Raw genomic sequence first — 17,321 nt, 5'->3', positions numbered from 1 at the left:
GGTAGGCCCAGAAGGCCCGAAAATCAGCTGAGCTTGCATGCCCACTGATATGGCTCCGCATGCCACCTGTGGCATGCGTGCCATAGCTTTGCCATCACGGGTCTAGAAGACCTCCAAGGACCCTTTCAGCTCCTGTTCCATTCCGTTCCATTCCGTTCCATTCCGTTCCGTTCCGTTCCGTTCCGTTCCATTCCATTCCATTCCATTCCATTCCATTCCATTCACTAAACATCCCAATTCCAGCAACCCTTCTTCATATGTTTTAGCCTCTAATTATCTTTGTTGCTCTTTTCTGCATTTTTTCTATTCTCAACATCTTTTCTAGACTGTGGTGACCAAAACTGGATGCTGTATTCCAAGTGTGAATACTGTATTAGAATATACAACTTCACTCGTTAAACAGTCTCTTGTACACAATAACTGTGCGACAGAAACTCTGCAGAAATTATTTCAGCAAATATCACCTCAATCTTTTTTCTGACTTCTGAGGAAACAAATCCACTTTTCATCATCCATATCTTTCCTAAACTTGTTCCATAGCCATCCTGCCCTGAATACTAAAATGCGATAGTTAGCTAAATTGGGAGAGAAATATTTGCCTCACTAACTTTCTGGTAGGAATAACCATTTTGCTCACCAAGGTTTCATTTGCACATATTTTATCATGACTTCTGAATTTGGTGAACATTAATCCAGAAATTCATTTTGAATGCATTGAAAGAAAGATAAGGGAAAAGGCACCCATGTGAGCAGACCTGATTTTACAACCATTTTTACGGTGGCCATTAAGTGAAACACATGATTGTTAAGAGAACAATTTATGACTTCATGAAGTCATAAATGCAATGCTATTGTCCCAAATGAGCATTTTTTTGCTGAAAATCAGCAAAAAAACCATCATGACTCGCATTCATATGAATGTGAGATGCCGCAACCAGCTATAAATGTGATCTGGCTGCCAAGCTCCTGACAACTGACCGTGTGACCATAGGGAGGGGGCACAGCACGTTTTACAATGGCTGGCAGTGCTTTACAGGCCATAAAGCATCCTTTCCAGGCCGTTGTTTATTTATTTATTTATTTATTTTTCAAATTTCTCCTTTCGGACTCAGGGTGGTGAACAGCCAAAATAAAATATTTGTACACAAAAGTTAAAATAGGTTTAAAATAATTAAATAAGGTTTGGCCCAAAATTTAAAACATTTCAATTAAAATCAGTATCAAAAATTTAAAAACCAATCATAAAATTCAGGACAGCCCGGCTAACTGAAAGAAATAGGTTTTAAGGGCCCGATGGAAAGTCCGGAGGTCTGGGATCACTCGTATCTCCGGGGGTAGATTGTTCCAGAGGGTAGGTGCTATCACAGAGAAGGCCCTCCCCCTGGGGGTCGCCAGCCGACATTGCCTGGTCGACGGCACCCTGAGGAGGCCCTCTCTGTGGGAGTGAATTGGCTGGTGGGAGGCAATTGGTGGCAGAAGACGGTCCCGTAAGTACCCCGGCCCTAAGCCATGGAGTGCTTTAAAGGTGATCACCAGTACCTTGAAGCGCACCCGGAAGTCCACCAGGAGCCAATGCAGCTCGCGCAGGAGAGGAGTCACATGGGAGCGCCCCGTCGCTCCCATAATCCCCCGCACAGCTGCATTCTGCACCAGTTGGAGCCTCCGGGTGCACCCCAAGGGGAGCCCCATGTAGAGAGCGTTACAATAGTCCAGACGAGAAGTGACGAGCGCTTGAGTGACCGTGCGTAGGGAGCCCCGATCCAGAAAGGGGCGCAACTGGCATATCAGGCGAACCTGATAGAAGGCCCCCCTAGCCACTGCTGTCATATGCTCGGTGAGCAAAATGGTTATTCCTACCAGAAAGTTAGTGAGGCAAATATTTCTCTCCCAACTTAGCTAACTATCACATTTTAGTATTCAGGGCAGGATGGCTATGGAACAAGTTTAGGAAAGATATGGGTGATGAAAAGTGGATTTGTTTCCTCAGAAGTCAGAAAAAGATTGAGGTGATATTTGCTGAAATAATTTCTGCAGAGTTTCTGTCGCATAGTTATTGTGTACAAGAGAGTTCAGAGTTGTACAGAGTTCACCCTCCCCAGACTCCTAGAAAGGCTCTGGAGGCTGTGGAGAGCAAAATACAGGCCTACTTTTATGTAGAATTATATAGAATTATGGATGTGGGAACACGCATGTGCGACCCCCCCCCATTCCTAGCATGTGATGGCAAAAAGGTTAGCCATCACTCGCCTATACATTTGGCAACTCCACTCCCTGATTATTTCTTCTTCAGTGACACCTGCCAGTAAGAAATGCAACTGCAACCATTTTCATTCTAGTGCTTACAGTAGGAACAAAAGTACATTGTGGGTAGATAGACCTCAAAGAGCCTTGATAGTACAAGGGTTTAGTGCACCCTGTTATTAACACAGCTGCCTGCAATTTCTGCTGGTTCGAATCTCTCCAAGGCTCAAGGTTGACTCAGCCTTCCATCCTTTCTAAGGTAGGTGAAATGAGGACCCAGTTTGTGGGGGCAATAAGCTGACTTTGTATAAAATATACAAAAGAATGAAGGCTATTGCTTAAAGCATTGTAAGCCGCGCTGAGTCTCCGGAGAAGGGCGGCATATAAATCAAATTAAAAAAAAAAAAAAAAGACATTGGGGGAGGGGCAGGGGTGGGCTGCTGGCGGTTCGCAGGGGTTCGAGAGAACCTCTAGCTAACATTCTGTGCAGTTTGGAGAACCCCCCAAATCCCACTCCAGCTGGCCCCACCCACCCTGCCCCTCCCCTCCCAGGAGTCCCCACGCGGCCCATTTTGGATGCAGATAAGTGCAGGGCACATGCAGAGGCTCAGGGAGGGTGAAAAACGGGCCTACCGGAAGTTTGGGAAAGCCAGAAATAGGCCCGTTTGCAGCCTCCAGAGGGCCTCCAGAGCCTGGGGAGGCCGTTTTCACCCTCCTGAAGGCTCAAGGAAAGCTTCCGGTGCCTTTGAGCAAAAGCGCCCCCCCCCCCGTGGTGCAGGAGGCTGACTAGGCCACACCCACCATGGCCACACCCACCCAACAACCGGGCAGAGAACCCCTTGCTAAAATTTTTGAAGCCCACTCCTGGGGAGGGGAGAGAAAATGATAGCAGGTGGGCTGGGCCAATCCCATTGGGAGAAGATAGTTCCTCAGGTAACCTGTAACCACATCATGGTTGCTACATGTCTATGGAGATTCTCAGTCATCCAGGTCATGGTTGTCCCAAAGGTGCTTTTTTTGTTTTTCCAAAAGGGAACTGGACTTTCTGGTTTTGCTTTGAAGATGTTTCGCTTCTCATCCAAGAAGCTTCTTCAGCTCTGACTTTCCCACCATCCAGTCAGAGCTGAAGAAGCTTCTTGGATGAGAAGTGAAATGACTTCAAGGAAAAAACAGAAAGTCCAGTTGGCTCCTGAAAAAAAAAAAAACACCTCTGGGACATGGTGGCTACAGTTCCTTGGCCATGGAAACTGGCATGGTTGAGGGAAAGATGGGATCCTAAAGGACCAAATCTTGTAAATTTAAAACAAGACCCAATTTTGAAGGGAAAAAGTATAAGTTACATGACTCAGACATGCTGTGGTTCTTCTCTCTCTCTCTCCATCTCTCTCTCATCATCTATCTTTCTATCTACCCATCCATCCCTCCATCCATCCCTCCATATCCATCTCTCACTCTCATCTATTTATCTATCTATCTAACCTTCTATCTACCTATCATCCATCCATCCATCCACCCATCCATCTATCCATCCATCAATCCAACCATCTCTCACTCCTATCTATCTATCTATCTATCTATCTATCTATCTATCTATCTAATCTTCTATCTACCTATCATCTATCTATCTATCTATCTATCTATCTATCTATCTATCTATCTATCTATCTATCTATCTATCTGTTTTATTGTTTTTAACCTTGTAAACCTCGTGGCGAGATGTGCGGCAAATAAATCTAATAAATAAATAAGAACCAATAAACACATAAAATCTCTTCTGTTGCTGCTCTTCCCCTTTCACACTATGAGACTGTTAACAGGTAGTCCTTGACTTACAGCAGTTCATTTAGTGACCGTCCAAAGTAACAGTGGTACTGAAAAAAAGTGATTTATGACAGTTTTTCACAGTTACAACCTTTGTAGCATCCCCATGATCACGGGATCAAAATTCAGATGCTTGGCAACTGGTTCATACTTATGACCATTTTTGTGTCCAAAGGTCATGTGATCCACTTTTGTGACCTTCTAACAAGGCAAGTCAATGGGGAAGCCAGATTCACTTAACAACCGGGTTACTAACTTATGAACCGAGGCAAGAAAGGTTGTAATATGTCTCACTTAACAACAGAAATTTTGGGCTCCTTTGTGGTCATAAATCGAGGATTAGCTGTATATCCTCAAGAGGCATTTATTCCACTGCATGACTTAAATTGAGCCATCATAGATATATTTTTCTTTTCCAAGAGAGAAAGAAAAAAAAGTCTTCTCAAAGTTAACTTAAGTTCAGACATGAAAGTACAAAAACAGAATGTTCTACTGCCGTTCCATTATGATTTCACGTATATATTTGAATTCTGGAAGCTGATTAATTTTTATCACCGTGATAAATATTGATTCTGAAGAGTTCTTGCTTGGTTTGTTCTGCTCCTTTTCTCAAAAGGAGACAACTGAACCTACATTAATTTAAGAAGCATTAAGAATTCACTTTGGATCCTTCATTTTAATTACTTAAACCAACACAGTTCTCTAAGGTATTTCTTCCCTTAATAACTTCTGACTTGTGCAATATATGAAAAGTAAAATTAACGCTAAATATTTTATAATCCATACATAAGGATCTCTCTCCACCAAAACATTTGCTAAAGTACATTTTTATATAAATTAAATTCATAACATTAGTCACTGCTGGTTAATTTATGCATTATTGTAGTGAGATGGAAAACTGTGTCATCCAACAATTCCCTTTTAGGTTGCCATGCTATCTGCATTTTTGTTATCTACAATGTCATTAACTGCAGTAGATATAGAATGTATGGTTGTACGTTTGTGCTTTTATATCAATAAGTTTTAGAGAACAATACCGATTATCAATCTTGTACATGTGCTTAATTGCCCAGGGAAATGAAAGATTCTGACTTCATATGATTGTCTTCTTCTTACTTCTTTTATTTCCCACCTCAGTGAAAATGAGCCAATACTGAAGCTATATTTACACCCAGACAAAATTTTATATTTTAACATTCATTCATTCAGAGTAGGTGCTACCCAACTCAGAGTTGGTCTCCTCCGGGTCCCGTCAGCTAAACAATGCCAGCTGGCGCGCCTGCAGGGGAGGGCCTTCTCTGTGGCTGCCCCAGCTCTCTGGAACCAGTTACCTCCTGAGGTCCGGACCATCCCCACCCTATTGGCCTTCCGAAAAGCGGTGAAGACCTGGCTTTTCCAGCAGGCCTGGGGCCGTTGATCTCGCTCTTGCAATCATGTGATCTCCGGCCACGAATGGTGTGAATGAGTTTTAATGTTTTTAATTTTTAAATGTTTTTATAATGGTTTTTAAATGTGTTGTAAGCCACCCTGAGTCTTCGGAGAAAGGCGGCATATAAATTGAAATAATTAAATTAAATTAAACTCCTGAATCAAGCTGGACTCTAGATAGCTCACAATACAAAGCAAAATATTTTGCACTATTATTCTGTGAAAGGATTAGCCATTGACATCACTGTTGCCCTGGGAACGCCCAGTTAGGGTTTCCTTTCATGTCCCCAGCTGGAGTGAAGGACAAGAGCTCAACCCCACCCCAAGGCAATGCTTGGGTCTCAAACATGGGCTTGCTAATCGCCTGCCCAGCCTCCCAACCACTCAAGCCGCCATGGTCTACAAGGCAACATTAAAAATATGACAAATAAACAGGTAGCAGATCCAAATCAATGAGTAAAACATATATCAAAAACAAAAAACTTTATATATAAAAAAGAGTAAAACATATACCAATGACAGAGAATATTTATAGCTCAGGGTTGAAATGAGGGGTCCTTGGTGCTCTCTGAGCTTGCTTGTTTTCTTGCAGATGTTTCATTACCCAACTAGCTAACATCATCAGTGCTAATACTAGACATCAGCTATCAGAGAACATTAAGGACCCCTCACTCACATATAAACCAAACAGGGGCTACAATCACTCTATCTCATAGTTTGGGAGAAGAGTCAGGTTTTTAAGACCCTCTGAAACACCATCCAAGTGGGAACCACCTGGATTCCAAGGAAATCTTCAATCTCAGGAACTTTGAGAGAGTCAGAGAAATTTTGCCAGTGCAGATGAGAAAGTAAATTTCTTTTGCAGTTCCTTTTTTTTTTTATATATATCCAGAATCAGACTATTAAACTTTCCCTGAAAGTTGACCACTTTAGCAACACACATATCTGGAGGAAAATACTCTACTTTTAGAGGAACGTGGTGGCTCAGTGGCTAAGTTGCTGAGCTTGTCGATCGAAAGGTCGGCAGCTCAGCGGTTCGAATCCCTAGTGCTATGTAACGGGGTGAGGTCTTATTACTTGTCCCAGCTTCTGCCAACCTAGCAGTTCGAAAGCACATAAAAAAATGCAAGTAGAAAAATAGGGACCACCTTTGGTGGGAAGGTAACAGCGTTCTGGGCGCCTTTGGCATTGAGTCATGCCGTCCACATGACCATGGAGACGTCTTTGGACAGCACTGGCCCTTTGGCTTTGAAATGGAGATGAGCACCGCCCCCTAGAGCAAGGAACAACTAGCATATATGTGCAAGGGGAACCTTTACCTTTTTACTCTCCTTTATCCAAAAGTAAACTGTTTAATGCATTTGAGATGGATCAGAGCCAAGAAACCTTACCGGATGAGCAGTCAGAGCCTGTCCACTTTGGGTCACAACTACACAGTCCTGTCTCCAGGACAAACGTGCCATGGCCGGAACATTGTTCTTGACAGATGGGAAGTGATGTTTCACAGTTGACTCCACCCCAGCCCATGGAACAGTGGCATTCTCCCTGGACACAGACTCCGTGACCAGAACACATAGGGTCTAAGCAGTCCTCTGGAAGATAAAATAGGGAAGCAAGGACATGAAATAGCCAACAGAAATCAAGTAAAAATATTCTTACGTTTTCAAGGATAAGATTGAAGGCAAACACACCCTTCCTTTGAAGCTTCAGATTGTCAAACTGTAAAGCAAACTACGTTACAATTAAGGGACAAAGGAAGGTTTAGCAGAGTCCAGACCTTCTGTATATATATATATACAGTATATATATATATATATATATATATATATATATATATATATATATATATATATATATATATATATATAATTTTGTATTTATTTATTTTGTCATGTTTATGTAGTGTATATTGGAGCTGTTGACTCTTTGACAGCTGTATGCAACAAAATTTCATTTTAAAGTATGCTGATTAGTGTACATTCAAAGTGACAATAAATTCTATTCTATTCTATTCTATTCTATTCTATTCTATTCTATTCTATTCTATTCTATTCTACTCTACTCTACTCTACTCTACTCTACTCTACTCTACTCTACCCTTCAGTATTTAGTAGGGTCCAGACATTCAGTCAGAACTTTCATAGCATTAACTCTCACAAACCCCACCCAGTTGGGTGGATCTGAAGGAATTACAACAGCTTCTAAGATTGCTGATGTCTTTTACCCAACAGATTAATCTGTGTAAAGTTTTTGCTATCAGTAGAAACACAGTAATTCTTCAGCTAGAAAATTACTTTCTCTGTTGCTGGAAATCATACAAGAGGAATTTTAACACTCATACAGTTTTGGAATTAACATGTTTAATTCCAAATAAATAATGGCTCCATATTAGCTATATTCATCTCATGGTGAGATGGACAGCAAATAAATTTAATACATAAATTAAATTAAATTAAATTAAATTAAATTAAATTAAATTAAATTAAATTAAATTAAATTAAATTAAATTAAATTAAATTAAATTAACAAATATTGCTTTTATTTTTATCTGCTAATTCATTTTTCAAACATTTTTTGTATCCTATGTAAGTGGAGTGAATGTTTAACTTTCTTTCCTTTAAGAACAAGAAAAAAAGGAAGGCAGTAAAAGTCACGATTGAACAGGATGCTGGATTTTATCAGCGGGCAGAAGTTTCCAGCAAGAATCATTCTACATTCAGAATAGCATGTTTGGGAGGTACAAGCAGTCCTTGACTTACAACAGTTTATTTGGTGGCCATCCAAAGTTACAACGGCACTGCAAAAAGTGACTTATGACCATTTTTCACACTTACGACCATTGTAGCATTCCCGTGGTCATGTGATCAAAATTTGGATACTTGACAACTTGCACGTAATTACGATGGTTGCAGTGTCCCGGAGTCATGTGATTACTTTTTGTGACTTTCTGATAAGCAAAATCATTGGGGAAGCCAGATTCACTGAACAGTGTTACTAACTTAATAAGTGCAGTGATTCACTTAACCACTGAGGCAGGAAAGGTCACTAAATGGGGCAAGACTCACTTAACAAATTCTCGCTTAGCAACATAAATTTTGGGCTCAAGTGTGGTCTTAGGTCAAGGACTATCTGTAGAATTCAAGGCCCAAGGGCCAGATTCGACCCACGGGGTGCTTAGATCTGGCCTGAGGGGCCGCCCTGGTGAAGGACTGGCCCGCGGTGCCTCTGCCAGTGAAAATGGAGCATGGGAAGGCCGCAGGTGGCCCTTGCAAGCTCTATTTTCACTGGTAGAGAGCTCAGGCCACCACAGGTGCCCTCGACATGAGTGATGTTGAGCTGGCCACACCCAGTCTGGCCACGCCCACCCTGGCCCTCTGAGGTCAAACACAACCCTGATGTGGCCCTCAATGAAATCAAGTTTGACACCCCCGCTGAAGAACATCCTATGGGAAAGCCTTTTGCACACCCCTTTTGGCCCTCAGCGAGATGGCTTTTTAAGTACTGATCCTTTTGACACTTTTATAAGTAGTTTTTGTTCCAAGAACAAAAAGGAGACCAACCTTCTTCGCATATCTCTCCTTTATAACCTGGGACGCAAATGCAGATTCCCATGATACATGTGCCATGACCAAAGCAGGTGGGGTCGATGCACTGCTCCTCTGGGACATCACATTCTGCTCCCTTCCACCCATTGCGACAAACACAGTGACCCTGTTCGTATTCCCCGTTTCCGCTGCATAAAACTGGGCAGGAATCTGTGGAAGGAAGATGCAACTCGACGTTAATCATCTGCATCAGATCATGTCCTCCTCCAAGAAGCTTCTGCAATTCTAACTTTCACAGAGAAGCGAAACATTTTCAAAGGAAAAAAAAATAAACCACCGCATCTCCTTCTTAGGCAACGTTTCGACAAAGTCTCATTTGTCATCTTCAGGCTGGTGTCTTCGGCTTCGTGCTTCTAGGAGCAATTGCAATTGCCTCTAGAAGCACGAAGCCGAAGACACCAGCCTGAAGATGACGAATGAGACTTCGTCGAAACATCGCCAAGACACTTCCAATTTTACGCGGAAGAAAACCCAAATAACCAAAGACCTACATACAAACACCCGCAAAAAACCTCAGAAAACACACACACACACACACACACACACACACGTATATGTATATGTATATGTATATGTATATGTATATGTATATGTATATGTATATGTATATGTATATGTATATGATATATAAATATACATAAGTATTGAATACATGAACAGTGTGATATCTGGGTATTGCTAGTTTTGACACAAAATAATATTGATAGTTACATTAATCATATCATGTTTCCCTGAAAATAAGACCCTGTCTTATATTTTTTTTGAACCCCGAAATAAGCAGTTGGCCTTATTTTCAAGGAGGTCTTATTATTTTTAGGCGCATGGTGCAAGACGGGGCTTCTCGTGCCATCTTACCTGATTTCCAGCTCTGTCTCCCTAACCCTAACCAGAGGAAATGGCGGGGACTGGCTGCACATACATTTAAATATTTTTGGGGAGGGCTTATTTTAGCGCATGCGCTCAAAAGCCCGATTGGATTTATTATCCGGGGATGTCTCATTTTTGGGGAAACAGAGTACTCACATAATTATAATAATATTATAGATATTAAAATTAAAGTTATTAACATGTTAGTATTTGCTTCACCATGTATATAATCCTTCATCATTTAATTATTCAATATGTTAATAACAAAATGTTAATAACACAATACTAATAACCATAGTAATATTATTTAAGTATACATAATAAAATCATCTTTCAACTTCTAATCTTTACATCTGCATATTAATTTTAAAATATTATGCATAATAATATTTTACCCCTTTCTAGTTTCTACCTCTATTCTAATTCTTAATAGAATAAATCTTATATTCGGAGGTAATTCTATTCCTATCCAGGGATGATGGAGCATCTCCAGAGACACGTAGGAATGTTTGTGTATTTGGGTGAGTGTGTTCAGTTTCAGAGCCGTACCTCGTGCACAATCAGGACCGAGGAATCCTGGGAAACAGTGGCAGTGGCCAGAAATGCATTCTCCGTTCCCATTGCAGTTAGTAGAACAGTCATCCATGACTTCTGTTCACAGAAAGACCAAAACAAAACAAAACAAAACAAATAAGAAATGCATACTGGGTGTGAAAGCTATCTTCCCAAACAAGGCATAGCACACCATACAATCATTTGGCAGGCAATGGTCATTCCTAGTACTCTGGACCATTGTAAATTAAGGCAGGCAGCCCCCAATCTGTGGGCTGAAGCCCACTACCAAACAGTGGCCTGTTTACAACTAGGCCGCAGGAATGGTGGGTGACCCACTTTTTTTTTTTTTTTTTAATTTGATTTATATGCCGCCCTTCTCCGGAGACTCAGGGCGTCTTACAATGCGCTAAGCAATAGCCTTCATACTTTTGTATATTTATACAAAGTCATCTTATTGCCCCCATAATCTGGGTCCTCATTTTACCTACCTTAGAAAGGATGGAAGGCTGAGTCAACCTTGAGCCTTGGAGAGATTCGAACCAGCAGAAATTGCAGGCAGCTGTGTTAATAACAGGGTGCACTAAACCACTGTACTATCAAGGCTCTTGTGCGAGAGGCAGGTGCATGGGAGAGTGGCGGGCACATAAGCTCACAATCTCACTTGTGTGAGCGGGGGGCACACATGCTCGTAGCTCCGCTCACACAAATGAAGCTGTTCACATGCATGCATGCGCACCTGCGGGCTGTGATCCACTACCAGGCCGGGCCTATTCGCAACTAGGCCGCATGAGTGGCGGGAGCACCCAGCCCAACTCACTCAAGCAGTGGGCACCTGCCCCTCACACAAAAGCATCTCCTCTTCCCTCTCTGACCAACCCAGAAAGGTTGGGAAATGCTGAATTAAGGTATCTCTCCAACAATGGGTAAATATATTGTCTCAACATATAATCAGGGATGGGCTGCTGGGGGGTTCGTAGGGGTTCGGGAGAACCTCTGGCTAAGATTCTGTGCAGTTCAGAGAACTCCTAAATCCAACTTCTGGCTGGCCCCGCCTACCCGTTCCCTCCCAGGAGTCCCCACACAGCCCATTTTGGATGCAGGTAAGTGCAAGGTGCGGAAGGAGGCTCAGGGATGATGAAAAACGGGCCTACCGGAAGTTCGGGAAGGCCGGAAATGGGCCCGTTTCTGGCCTCCAGAGGGCCTCCGGAATCTGGGGAGGCCATTTTTGCCCTCCTGGAGGCTCAAAAAAAGCCTCCAGAGCCCAGGGAGGGCAAAAATGCCTCTCCCACTGTGGTGCAAGAGGCCGACTAGGCCACGCCCACCATGGTCACGCCCACCCAGCAACCAGGAAGAGAGCCCCTTGCTAAAATTTTCGAAGCCCACCCCTGCATATAATGGCTTGGTTGTCTCAGCCATTAACTTTTGCAGTTCTAATTCTAACCTAACTTCGGTCCTCGCTCCATATTTAAGAGGTCCCTAAAGGGACAGGCATAAGTGCCTGGTGTGCGTATTACCCATGTCACATTTTGATTTTCTTATTTTCTTTGTTCGAAAAGACCCGCAGGCTTGAGTTTGATACCCTGAAGTAGTCCAATGAATTTCAGATTAATTTCAGAGGTTAAGACTGGAAATTTGCCTTTCAAAGATCTAGTAGCTACCTCACTTTTCCAAAAAGCCAACGAAACCCACCTATGCACTTTCTAATGATATCACTACAATGACTACAGTTGCAAATCTCCAGACGTTTGGGAAGCCAGCTTGATTCACTACAGTGGTTCAGGTACAGCATGTAACATTATTGGGGTCTTTTACAAGCCAGAATCATAAACCAGGATTTCTTGGATAATGAATTCTGCTTGGCTTGGGAGCCACCATCCATGATTTTCAGATACAACTGAAATTTTAAGCATCCTTGTTCATGGAAAGCGCAGATAATCAAGAATTGAAGCTTCACATTTCATCTGAACATATCCTGCTGTCTTTGCAACCAAGCATTCCTATTTAAATTAATCTTAAACTCCACGGTACTGAGACCACCAGAAAAATGTGAATGTTCCCATGCTACTGTATAATTGCATTTCAGAATTTCATGTCCCCAACTAATCTGGAAAGAAAATCAAATTCTGAGTGGCAGGTGGGCTCTTTCTTCTGTGAAAAAGTAACCGAGTTTATATATCATGCTAGGTCATTTCAATTTGTTTTTTTAAAAACAATCTGGTTTAGTCAAAGTATAAATCCTGCCAACTGTAATTATTCATGCTAATCTTGTTTATATAAACTGATTCAGTGCCTTTCCCAACCTAATAAATCCCAAATATGTGGAGCTGATGAAATAATGATCACACACATTGTTGTGGCCCACCAGTGGCCAGCAAAGCTGGCAGCAGATTCGGACAATGAGGAGGTTGGGGAGGAACGTGGGCTAGTCCTGGAGACTGGGGAAGGCTTGGACGAGGGCTCTGAGTTGAAGGCAGAGAGGGAGCCAAGGCCATCTGGTAGGAACAATTAAGAAAACAGGGTCGACTTGGGAGTAAGGCTTGGAGATGATTGGCCCCTTCCATAACTCATAAAAGAGAAGCAAAAGAGATGTGAGTTTTTGCAGGAAGCAATTAGTTCATCTGGTTGCTAAAGCTCTGGGAAAGTTCGGTTTGACTCTGTGCTAAGTTTGGCCTTGTCCTGCGTGTGTCAATTAGTTCTCTGGCAGCATTCCAAGGGAGATAAGGTGGGTGTTCGTAAACACTCCCCTGATAGACTGTTTATCAAGCCTTGCGGACTGTAAATGAAAGTAATTTACAATCGTATAAATAAAAGAGGTTTTGTGGGACTAAGACTTTGTTTCATGCTTTCTAACATGGATGTGCTGAGACCCTACTGTCTCCATCAAATCTATGAGAAAAAACAATATAAGACCTCTTACCAATTGCTGTGGTCAGCATAAGCACTTGCTCCACTTTCTTGCCATCGTTGTAAAATGCCATGTGCCACGCTCCTTGGTCCATATATTCTATGAAACCGGTTTCTTGCATGGACATTAAAATTAGATTTCTGGGCCCCTGGTGAGATTCTTCAAAATGTCTTGGTTCCTGTTTAATTAGCTGTTTTCCATCCATTAGTTTTACAAAGTCAAACTGAAACAGCACAGATTACAGAAATGATCAAATGAATTCTTATTGCCTTTCATCTCAGAGGAATCCTTTATTTATTTATATTCCATTCCTTTTCTCCTTGACAAAGCGTTGCCTCTTCAAAGTTAGTTCCAAAACCCAAGCTAAACTTAGTTTAAGTTCACCAATTCCTTCCACGACCATTAAAAAGAGGCTGTTTTAGTGCTTTGTGAATTAGAGACGAATGACCTGACTTTGATTGAACCATGGACGTATTTGTACAAATATTGTAATCAGCTGACAGATTTGGGCATAGAACATTATCCTCCACCAGAAAGTACAAACCTTCTGTGCTGGTCATCAATAAAGGTTCTTGCTCTACAATCAACTAGCACTTAAGACTTACAGTATATACTGTACCACTTCACAGTGCATTGCAGCCATCAATAATGAGAAATTTTCTGACAGTGAGAGCAATCAACCAATGGAACAGAAGTTGCCTTCAGAAGTTGTGGGAGCTTCATCCCTGGAAGCTTTCAAGAAGAGACTGGGCTGCCATCTGTCAGAAATGGTGTACAGCAGGGGTAAAATGCTACTGGTTCGCTCCGGTTTGGGCGATCAAAGCTGTGCCGCACGATTGTCGGAACCCTTTTTTTAACTTTTTTGAAGCATTTTTTTACTACCGTTTTGGGCGAATAGGTAGTAAAAAATGCTTTAAAAAGTAAAAAAAAAAAAGTTGCCCATGCCCACCCAGTCACATGACTCTCCCACCAAGCCACGCCCTCAGAACCGGTAGCAAATTTTTTTGCATTTCACCACTGGGGTAGGGTCTCCTGCTTGGGTGGGGGATTGGATTAGATGACCTACAAGGTCCGTTCCAACTCTGTTAATCTAGAAGCTGTTTACAGAGTCTGCGTATTGCCCCTACCAATCTGGGTGCTCATTTTACTGACCTTGGAAGGATGGAAGGCTGAGTCAACCTTGAGCTGATCAGAACCGAACTCCTGACAATGGGCAGAGTTAGCCTGCAATTCTGCATTCTAACCACTGCTCCACCATAGCTCTTCTTTTATCTAACTCTAACATTCTGCTCTCTACATAGGGATTCTAGAGAAACATTCATTTATCCAGTCTTGAAGAAGTTTCCCAACATGGGGTGTGATTTCTACTTATTGTTATTCTACTTCTTTCAGATCCGAACTCAAAAATATCCTCCCAAGTTGTCCAGTTTTGTGCTACCATCTGTACAATCCTTCGCACTATCAATTAAGTTCGGGCACTTAGTTATTTGTCACTTTTAATAAGACTATTTTTATTTTATGACTTATGTTCCCATTTATTTTTAGATCTCATTTTGCTCATTGTATTTCTGTTTTATGTATCAGTTCTACCATTAGATATTTTACTGTATAGGTAGTCCTCAGGTTAGAACCATTTATTCAGGGATCTTTCAAAATTATGACAGGGCTGAACAAAGAGTAGTTGCAACCAATTCTTGAAATTTGGACCCCTGCAGTGTTCCCATGGTCACATGATAAAAATCTGGATGCTTCATGACCAGCCTTCATTTATCATTGGTTTTAATGTGGTTTTAACTGTGAGAGGGATCTTGGAGTCTTAGTGGACAATCAGCTAAATGTGAGTCAACAATGTGTGGTGGCAGCCAAAAAAGCCAATGCAATCCTAAACTGCATTAACAGAGGGATACAATCAAGATCAAGTGAGGTACTAATACCACTCTATAAAGCCCTAGTAAGACCACATCTAGAGTACTGCATCCAGTTTTGGTCACCACACTATAAAATAGATGTTGAGACTCTGGAAAGAGTGCAGAGAAGAGCAACCAAGATGATTAGGGGACTGGAGGCTAAAACATAAGAAGAACAGTTGCAGGAACTGGGCATGGCTAGTCTAGTGAAGAGAAGGATCAGGGGAAACATGATAGCAGTGTGTTCCCATATTTGAGGGGCTGCCATGGAGAGGAAGGGGTCAAGCTATTTTCCAAGGCACCTGAAGGCCAGACAATGGAATAATGGATGGAAACTGATCAAGGAGAGATTCAACCTGGAAATAAGGAGAAATTTTCTGACGGTGACAGCAATCAACCAAAGCAACAGAAGTTGCCTTCTGAAGTTGTGGGAGCTTCATCACTGGAGGCTTTCAAGAAGAGACTGGACTGCCATTTGTCAGAAATGGTGTAGGGTCTCCTGCTTGGGTGGGGGGGTTGGATTAGATGACCTACAAAGTCCCTTCCAATTCTGTTAATCTGTAAATCTGTAATGTCTTTTTATGCTTTAACTGTATATGTAACTGTAAGCCGTCCATAGTTACTCTATGATAAGATGGGTAGAGAAGTCCTGTTTTCTCCTGTTGGTGAAAGGACAGTCTGCAGACCATGGAGAAGGGAATGGACTGACAAGGCACAGTGCATTCTGATGATAGTTGAAGCAGGAGTGGAGGCTACCTTGGCAAACGTGGTGTCAGGTCCCATAGATTCCTATCGGGACACTGTCATTCTGGTGAGGGGGAGGGGCTTAGGGGTCTCTGTATGGGGTTTCTGTTTCTATTTCTTGCATTGCTTTACGTTGAGCAGCTGCCTTATCTCACCTCTGGAGAAGAGCAGCAGCGTTGCCCTGGAGACTGGCGTCTATCACCTTACTGGCCTGAGTTTCTCATAACATCTTCACTCACTGGGATTGGCTCGATGATGTATTGATGTATTGGACTTTGGTAGGGGCTCTGTCTGCAATGGTTTAATCTAATGCTTTAAGCGGGAAAAGTTACTTCCTGCCAAGATCTCTTGCTGTCACAATCTTCTAATAAAAGTTTTCTTTTGAAATGGATTTCGTTTCAAGAGTTCTGCTTTCTTGAGAAGACTGGCGAGGCAGGGCCTTACGGGTGGTGGTGGTGGTGGTACAGGAAGTGATGTTCAGGGTGATGGTGGAACTGGAGGAAGCAGATGCACAAGGGCTTCCTAAAAGTGCAGGACATACTTGGCAGCTCATGTTGGAAAGGCTCCTGGAAAACCAACCTGTGGGCTTCATCACTGAAGGCTTTTAAGAAGAGCCTGGAGAGTCACTTGTCTGAAAGGATCTCCTGCTGGAGCAGGGGGCTAGACTGGAAGATCTCCAAGGTCCCTTCCAGATCTATTATGTACAATATAGTTTCAAAGAGCTTTAGTGAGAAGTGGAGGGAAGCCCAATATTGATAAGGTTTGCATGTCTTCTGCTCACTTCTTCCTGCAAAGCATCATGAAGGTTCAGCAGCTTCCGACTCACGGACACCTGCTGTTCAGTTCAGAAATTCCCATTCCATTAGGACAATGGTGGGATTCAGCCGGTTCAGGCAAACTGGTAGTTAAATTGCTGGCTGGCCCCTCCCCTCCCCTTCCAGGAGCCCCACACACCTTGTTTTGACTCCCAGGTAAGTGCAGGGAGGCCTACTAGGCCTAAAACAGGTGTGTGGGAGGGTGCCCCCCGCAGCCCGTTTTTGCTCCCAGGAGGCTTCAGAGAGGCCTATTAGGCCCAAAACGGGGCGTAGGGGAGTGGCATGTTCCCCCCGGCCCGTTTTTGCTCCCAGGGGGGTGCAGGAGGCCTAGTGTTGCCTGTCACATCTCCTGGCCACACCCAACATGGCCACGGCCACCCAGCCAGTCATTAGAGCAGGGAACCGGTTGTTAAATTATTTGAATCCCATCACT

At 42.6% G+C, this 17,321-nt stretch overlaps 1 protein-coding gene across 1 annotated transcript in view; it reads right to left on the bottom strand.

Annotated features, from left to right (window-relative positions):
* TENM1 (teneurin transmembrane protein 1) overlaps window positions 1–17,321 on the bottom strand; it is a 349,073-nt gene that overhangs the window by 147,266 nt on the left and 184,486 nt on the right. The window contains 4 exon segments of the mRNA XM_070952054.1: window positions 6,882–7,082; window positions 9,051–9,245; window positions 10,512–10,613; window positions 13,435–13,645. Of these exon segments, the coding sequence (XP_070808155.1) occupies window positions 6,882–7,082; window positions 9,051–9,245; window positions 10,512–10,613; window positions 13,435–13,645 (709 nt within the window).

The sequence above is a fragment of the Pituophis catenifer genome, unplaced genomic scaffold, assembly GCF_029215685.1.
Source record: "Pituophis catenifer annectens isolate HBS135680 unplaced genomic scaffold, rPitCat1.0.hap2 SCAF_11, whole genome shotgun sequence".
NCBI classification, from domain to species: Eukaryota; Metazoa; Chordata; class Lepidosauria; order Squamata; family Colubridae; genus Pituophis; species Pituophis catenifer.
Note: the sequence above shows the minus strand (reverse complement) of the source record. Positions and strands in the feature narration are given on the sequence as shown.